This window comes from Mirounga angustirostris, unplaced genomic scaffold (assembly GCF_029215605.1).
Source record: "Mirounga angustirostris isolate CCGP_5_RB_7025 unplaced genomic scaffold, mMirAng1.0.hap1 SCAF_3, whole genome shotgun sequence".
NCBI lineage: Eukaryota > Metazoa > Chordata > Mammalia > Carnivora > Phocidae > Mirounga > Mirounga angustirostris.
In genome coordinates, this window is record NW_026991711.1 from 145,832,189 (window position 1) to 145,840,640 (window position 8,452).

Here is an 8,452-nt window from a genome sequence, read left to right on the forward strand (position 1 = left end):
CCTCATTTTATTGCACTTCACTTTTTGTGCTTTGCAGATATTATGTGTTTTACAAATCGAACTTGGCAGTCCTGTATTGAGGAAGTCTATTGGCACCATTTTTTTCCAATAGCATTTGCTCACTTCGTGTCTCTGTGTCACATTTTGGTAATTCTCATAGTCTTTCAAACTTGTTCATTATAATTGTATTTGTTATGGTGGTCTGTGATCAGTGATCTTTGATGTTACTATTGTAATTGTTTTGGGGTGCCACGAACCAGACCCATGTAATACAGTGAACTTAAAATGGATAAATACTGCATGTGTTGTGACTGTTCTGTTAGTTGGCCTTTCCCCCATCTCTCCCTTCCCTTGGACCTCCTTTTTCCCTGAAACACAACAATATTGAAATTAGGCCAATTAATAATCCTACAATGGCCTCTAAGTGTTCAAGTGAAAGGAAGAGTCGCATGTCTCTCACTTTAAATCAAAAGCTAGAAATGATTAAGCTTAGTGAGGAAGGCATGTCAAAAGCAGAGATAGGTCGGAAGCTAGGCCTCTTGCGCCAAACAGTTAGCCAAGTTGTAAATGCAAAGGATAAGTTCTTGAAGGAAATTAAAAGTGGTACTCCAGTGAACACACGAATGATAAGAAAGCGAAACAGCCTTATTGCTGATATGGAGAAAGTTTTAGTGGTCTGGATAGAAGATCAAACCAGCCACAACATTCCCTTGAGCCAAAGCCTAATCCAGAGCAAGGCCCTAACTCTCTTCAATTCTATGAAGGCTGAGAGAGGTGAGGAGGCTGCAGAAGAAAGGTTTGAAGCTAGCAGAGGTTGGTTCATGAGGTTTAAGGAAAGAAGCCGTCTCTATAACATAAAAGTGCAAGGTGAAGTAGCAAGTGCTGATGTAGAAACTGCAGCAAGTTATCCAGAAGATCTAACCAGGATAATTAATGAAGGTGGCTACACTAAACAACAGATTTTCAATGTAGATGAAACAGCCTTATATTGGAAGAAGATGCCATCTAGGACTTTCATAGCTAGAGAGGAAAGGTCAATGCCTGGCTTCAAAGCTTCAAAGGACAGGCTGACTCTCTTGTTAGGGGCTAATGCAGCTGGTGACTTTAAGTTGAAGCCAATGCTCATTTACCATTCTGAAAATCCTAGAGCTCTTAAGAATTATGCTAAATCCACTCTGCCCGTACTCTATAAATGGAATAACAGAGCCTGCATGACAGCACATCTGTTTACAACATGGTTTACTGAATATTTTAAGCCCACAGTTGAGACCTACTGCTCAGAAAAAAAGATTCCTTTCAAAATATTACTGCTCATTGACAATGCACCTGGTCACCCAAGAGCTCTGATGGAGATGTACAATGAGATTAATGTTGTTTTCATGCCTGCTAACTCGACATCTGTTCTGCAACCCATGGACCAAGGAGTCATTTCAACTTTCAAATCTTATTATTTAAGAAATACATTTCGTAAGGCTATAGCTGCCATAGATAGTGATTCCTCTGATGGATCTGGGCAAAGTAAATGGAAAACCTTCTGGAAAGGATTCACCATTCTAGATGCCATTAAGAACATTCGTGATTCATGGGAAGAGGTCAAAATGTCAACCTTAACAGGAGTTTGGAAGAAGTTGATTCCAGCCCTCATGGGTGACTTCGAGGGGTTCAAGACTTCAGTGGAGGAAGTAACTGCAGATGTGGTGAAAATAGCAAAAGAATTAGAATTGGAAGTGGAGCCTGAAGATGTGACTGAATTGCTGCAATCTCATGATAAAACTGTAATGGATGAGGAGTTGCTTCCTATGGATGAGCAAAGAAAGTGGTTTCTTGAAATGGAATCTACTCCTGGTGAAGATGATGTAAAGATTGTCGAAATGACAACAAAGGATTTAGAATATTACATAAACTTAGTTGGTAAAGCAGCAGCAGGGTTTGAAAGGATTGACTCTAATTTTGAAAGAAGTTCTACTGTGGGTAAAATGCTATCAAACAGTATCTCATGCTACAGAGAAATTGTTCGTGAAAGGAAGAGTCCATCAATGCGGCAAATTTCATTATTGTCTTATTTTAAGAAATTGCCGCAGCCAGCCCAACCTTCAGCAGCCACCACCCCGATCAGTCAGCAACCATCAACATCAAGGCAAGACCCTCCACCAGCAAAAAAATTACGGCTTACTGAAAGCTCAGATGATGGGTAGCATTTTTTAGCGATAAAGTATTTTTAAAATAAGATATGTACATTGTTCCTTTAGATATAATGCTATTACACACTTAATAGACTACTGTATAGTGTAAATGTAATTTTTATACGTACTGGGAAGCCCCAAAATTCATTTGACTCACTGTTGCAATATTTGCTTTATTGTGGTTGTCTGGAACTGAACCTACAATATATTTGGGGTAGGCCTGTATTTATATAGTGGTTACAGTATTCACAAAGTTTTTATGTCCTTTTATGAAAATGTACCTACTTTTCATTTTTATTTTTAACTTAATTCTATTGCCTGTATTTATTTTTTATTTTTAAAGCTTTTGTATAGATGTTCTTCATGTGATTGTGAGCTTATGGTTCTTTTGGTGATCTGGTCTCTTATAGTAGGTGTTTCATATCCTGGGTCCCTAGCTTTCTGTTTTTGGGTTGCATGTCATAATTTTTGGTCTCCTTGGATCTGTGGGAAAATATTTTACACTGAAAGATCATGCTTTAGGTGTGATTTGTTCAAATATCTTTTCTGGTTTGGTATTTCTACTGGAGAATGTATTTTTAAGGAAAGAAGAGTTATGGTTTTGTAAGAAAATTTAAGCACTTTGTTAGAAAGCCAAAAATCATTTACAATTTTATCTCTGGCCAGAGGCTTTGAATAGTTTTCTTTTCTTTCTTTTTTTTTAAATTAAGTTTCCATATTGGCAAGGCTAAACTCTGTACATTATAAGTTTGCTTAAAGATATTGTTTGAATTATTCAGAATAAAGTGTACTTAAAATTATAGTAATTAGGATAGAATTTATTTAATAGCTTTCAAATAGTCTTTCATGACTTAGAAAATTTCATTGCCATCTAGATTTTATTAAGAAAGTCTTGAGCTCTTATTAAATACACATTCTAAAGAGCAAGCATATTCCTATGTGTAAGTTGGAAAGTGCACATTGAGTACCTCTGTGTATTTGAGAAGGCAGGCTTTCTTACGCTGTCATGATCAAAAAGTAGAAATGATAAATGCAAGTTATATTTTGAGAGTGCTTATAGCCTGATAAGATGCCATCACATGCAAAGCTATGAACTTTGCTTCTCTTGAGAAGCAGCATAAATATATGTAATCGACCTACAGTGAGCTCTTTGAAGCAGACCAAGGAGACAGAATCTTCTCGAGTATGAGACTGATACATCATGTCTTTATGGTCAGTATTGCTTAGGGTTTGCTAAGTGAACCTTTTCGACTCACATGAAAGCATTTATTTAAATACGTTTTCTTTTGCTAGGTGCTCTTTAGTTTTTAGCCATTAAATGTTGTGACATGAAGTCTTGACTAGAACTTGTTCATAGTGGATAGTATATGATTTATGTCTCTGGTTTGTGTGCTTTGTTGTTGCCTGTTATCTGGTTATGGGGCAAACACATATCTTCTGTATCATCTACAGAAGTACTTTGAACATCAGTATTGTTTTATCTTAAATGATAGTAATTTGCCTATCTAAAATAGATAAATAGATGAGTGAATGTAATTCAGTCTCTTAAATTAGGGGTACTATATAAGGCAATGGTGTGTTATATATAAATATGTATGTCACACACACACACACACACACACGCACAGTATTTTTCTTGTGTGTCCCATGGATATGTCACTCTGTCAGACCTCGTTACTTATAAAAAGAAAACATTTCATTATGATCCTCTGTCTCCCATTTAAAAAATTTTTTAAAAAATGTATACCAAACATAGGTCTGTTTTGAGGCGAGGAAAAATGTTTCAAGGAGTTTTTGCCTCTGTTTTAAAGTAGATTTTTTTCTACCATTTTTAAAGGGAAGAGGAATGAAAATATCGTTTGCTTTTAAACATTGAAAAGAAATCTAGAGCCTTCCTAGCAAGCTGAAAAAAAATGAGTAGAACAAAGGTACTGGAACATAAGGTAAAATTATATTTATTTGAGGTTGATATTTTTTAAATGTTCTGCTAACTTTCTACTTTAATATAAGTTTGTGATTACATATAATTTGAATTGAAAATCCAGGAAATATTTAAATTTTTGGAAAACAAGAAATATTTTTCTTAGTTTCTTTTGGGCAAAATTTAGACCATTATACTAAATCAAAGCCAAATATTTAAGGGAAAATGGAATGTGGTATTTAAAATTGTTATTGCAGTTTTTTGCATCTCTTCTTCCCTTTTGAACCTGATTGAAATGTATGGATATAGAACTTGGAAATTTTTTTGCATGTGACATAGGGAACCTACTTTGATTCTGATGGATAACTTCAGTGGTGGTGGGGAAATTTTCTGAATTTGTCAGTGTGATTATTAGTAACTCAAATGGTTCAAATGTATAAAGTCCCTCTCAAAAGTAATTTCTCCAAATATTCAAAATGTAGCAAATATAAGTCAGTATTTTGTCTTATGGTATTACTCTGTGAGTTAATGAATTAATACCTCTATAAGCAAAACTATGGTACATTTTAAAACAACAGAAATACAGCATAATGAATTATAGTTGATCCTTGAACAACACAGGTTAGGGGCATCAACTCCCCACATAGTTAAAAATCCATGTATAACTTTTGACTCCCCCAAAACTTAAGTACTAATAGCCTACAGTGGACCAGAAGCCTTACGACAGATAAGGTAAACAGGTGATGCATTATGTACTGTATTCTAACAATAAAGTAATCTAGAGAAAAAATGTTATTAAAATCATAATGAAGAGAAAATACATTTATGGTACTGTACTGCAACAAAATCTGCATGTAAGAGGGCCCGTGTAGTTTAAGCCCATTTTATTCAAAGGTCAATTGTATTTGGTTTGCTAGGTGACTGTAAATAATTTTTATGCCCAAAGGATCCTGAACATATTTAGTCATTCTGTAGTTATTTAAGAATTTAAACAAGAAGATTTTAAAGTTTTATATTCTTACAATACATATAGTGGCATTTAAAGTTAACAAATTTATGGTTTGTTTCCATTGATATACTTTTAAAAATAACTTATAGTTAAAGTTTTCTATTTCAAGTGACTCTTTGACCTACTTATTTTGTATCCATATTTATAATGTACCCTTAATTGTTTCTAGGTATTGATAATACTTTAATAAAAATAGTACATTTACTATTTTCCCCTATTAATATCTGTATTTCTTTGAGGCTTTTTGTTTTAAAAGATTTACTACTCACTTGTTGTCACATTCTGGGTTAAACCTTCTATTGGCAAGGCACAAAATTATACATTTTGGAATATAAGTTAAAGGTCTATGGAGATTTGTTGTGCCGGCTACTTCAAGAAATGAAAAACTAAAGATCTTATAAGTGGCATTACTGTGGATAAATTGGCAGTGAGAATTCAATAGAAAATTCTAGTATTTTAAATCAAGAGAATATGCTGAATTACTCTTAAACTACTGAATATTCTAGCCATGACAGCACTGATACTATTTGGACACAGTCTGGCCCCTACCTCCCATGTTCACACATTATTACTTCTCTGACCTCATTGCTGCTGCTTTCTCCCTCACTCTGCTTCAGCCACAGTGGCCTCTGCCGTTGCTTGCATACGCGTAATCAAGACTCTATGGCATTACCAGCGATTCCCTCTACCTGTAATACTTCTCCAGCAGAAACATCCGATCTGTGCTCAAGTGTTAAGTCTTAGTAAAGCCTTCTCTGACACCTTATTCAAAATCGCCCCCACCCCTAACACTTTTATCTCCCTTTCCTACTGCATGCCTTAATTATCACCAACATTCTATATATTTTACTTCCTTACTTTGTTGTTTTTCCCATCAAAACTTGGGCTCCCGAACAGGGCAGAGATTTTTACTGTGTTGTTTATGTATACCAGTGTGTATCCCATTGTAGTCTTTCAAAAATTGCATGTTAGAAGAAAGGGAGGGAGGAAGGAAGGGGGGAAAATTGATGCATGCTGGTCGTTGTGGCAGTTTAATACTGGCCACTGCAGGTTTCAGTTCAAGCTCTGGCAAACGGTCCACACTGTACCTCGGTAGCCACATCTGATAGTGCATGAAGGTGACAGTTTGGAATGATAGGTCTGAAACAGGATCCACGTAGGACTCAGCAGCAGCAAATATGAATGCCTTTTACCTAAGGTAAAGTCTTCTACCAAAATTATTTAGAAATCAAAACATCAGCAAGAGTATTCAGTATATGGTATTTTGCAGTCACTCATGATACAAAAACAATGGTTTATGTGCCGATTATCAATTTATTGTCTCTCAGCTCTAAACCCACCCTTCATTGCTTCTGCAAAAAGGAGGATGGGCCATTGAAGGATTTTTTTCCTTTGACAACTGGTATGATGCTGAGTTTTGTCAGTGGAAGGCACTGTGTTGGAGAGACCTTTCAGGAGGAAGGTCTGATCTGCTCCCGCGGTAGGCTCCTGCAGTATGGACCGTTCTCTGGCGGCACAGCCGGGGTCCTATGGTGCTCGCGGCTTCTCCGCCACCCGCTCTTGTGGTGCGGGTGGCTTTTCCAGTGCTTGGCTCCTGTAACGCCCAGGGGCCAGCAGCTTCCCAGATAATTCCCTGGGGTGGTTTCGTAGTAGTGCCTATGGTGAGACATCTCCCTGTCGACGGCTCTGCCCGGCATCCTAGGGTGACCTCCCAGCAAGTTCTGCCAGTCAACATCACAGCACTATCTCTGCCATCGGGGAGCCATGGCTTCCCTCTGCAACAAGATTCAGATTGTAACCCCGGGAGTGCTCTTCCTTGAACTCTCAGCCTCAGGCGTGGTGGCTGCTCTTTTATCTGCTCTTCCTATATTATTTAGACTTCTTTCTAAACAATCACTCATTACTCCAATCCTGTTATAGTTAATAAACCTTTATTAAACTTTCCCTGTTCAAATTAGTGTGTGGTTTATCTCTACTGATTGGATCCAGGCTGATCCAGCCTATAGTGTACAATTATTTTAGTAATGGTTTGTGTGGAGTATTTCTAACAGCAGTTCAAGTTATGCTACAATCATGCAGATTAGCATAATAACAGCTCAAATTGCAATTAGTATTGGAATATTTTTGAGGGTTTAATTCTATCAATATAAATGGTGTCCAATGTAAGAATATATACCCAATGACCTGATTTTGTTAATGCTTATTATCTACAGAGCGATGAATTCTTCAGTTAAAAAAACACACAAATAGTACAATTTGCTTTTATTCTTGTTTTTTACCCACTCTTTCACTTGCATATCAGCAGGAGAGGAAATGTGTTCCATTGCTTGCACTCTCTAAGCGCCCATTCCCCTCTTTCTATAGTTCAGGTCTTCTCCTAAATTTGTGAATTACTTAATAATCATTGTAATTACTGCTGTGCAACTTCATGAACTCTGAGGGGTAAATGAAAACAGATAATGTCTTGCCACTAGAGATTTGTCTATATATACTTTTTATAAAAGCAAATGTGTTTTTTCTGAAATAAGAGCCTGAGCTCTGAAGTCAGATTGTCTTAATTTAAATTTCTACTCCATTTCTTACATGGGTAAGTTAACATCTCTAGGTCTCTTCATTAAGTTGTTTTAGAGATGGAGATAATAGAAGCTAATCTTTTAGCACAGTACCTGGCAGATTGTTCTCAGTAAGTATTAGTTACTATTATTAAAGTACTAAAAGTGTAATAGTTACTGGGGTTGGATCCAGCTGGCAGCCTCATCTGATAAACCTACTCCCTTAGAAATGACTAGAAAGATAGATAAATATGTAAATCTTCAAGAGCACAGGAAAGAGAGAAACAATGTCACCAGTAGAGTAGAAATTTGGAGCAATTTCTGAAAGATAGAATGTGGGATTAAGGATAAAAGAAACCACAAATCATGTATACTTAGGACTCCTTTGGAGATGGTGTCATTCCAGAATTGCTCTAAGCTGAGGCTATGGATGGATATTGTCTGGGGAGAGTGTGTTGGTGTGGGCTGGGTATAAGGGTTGGGAGGTGAGTTGGGCATTTGGCCAGCTCCTCCCCACTTATGCTAAATAATCAGCAGTGGGGGGCTTTAGCCACTAGTTAAAACAGGGATGTAAGTGCTTTGCCTAGTGAGGCAGATAGCTACTGAGAATACAGGAGCATTTCCTCTACCCCCACCATTAAAAACACAAAGTCCCCAAATGCCCCCAGTAGTAACTAGCATCATTCAATAGAGTGATTTTCACACAAAGAGAAACAAATAGATCAGTGGCACAGAGTAGAGTACAAAACAACAGACCCAGGTATATGTGAGTATGACTTCTCTTGTT

At 36.8% G+C, this 8,452-nt stretch overlaps 1 protein-coding gene across 1 annotated transcript; it reads left to right on the forward strand.

Moving 5' to 3' along the window:
• The first annotated feature begins 5 nt into the window (after positions 1-5).
• Positions 6-2,376, forward strand: TIGD1 (tigger transposable element derived 1). The gene has a single exon (XM_064586789.1). It carries the CDS (start codon positions 414-416, stop codon positions 2,193-2,195), a length of 1,782 nt encoding a protein of 593 aa, XP_064442859.1. The 5' UTR covers positions 6-413; the 3' UTR covers positions 2,196-2,376.
• Positions 2,377-8,452: the final 6,076 nt, after the last annotated feature.

Bases quoted from the DNA above. Each gene is read 5' to 3' on its own strand.
- TIGD1 (XM_064586789.1), top strand. From the start codon at position 414: ATGGCCTCTAAGTGTTCAAGTGAAAGGAAGAGTCGCATGTCTCTCACT.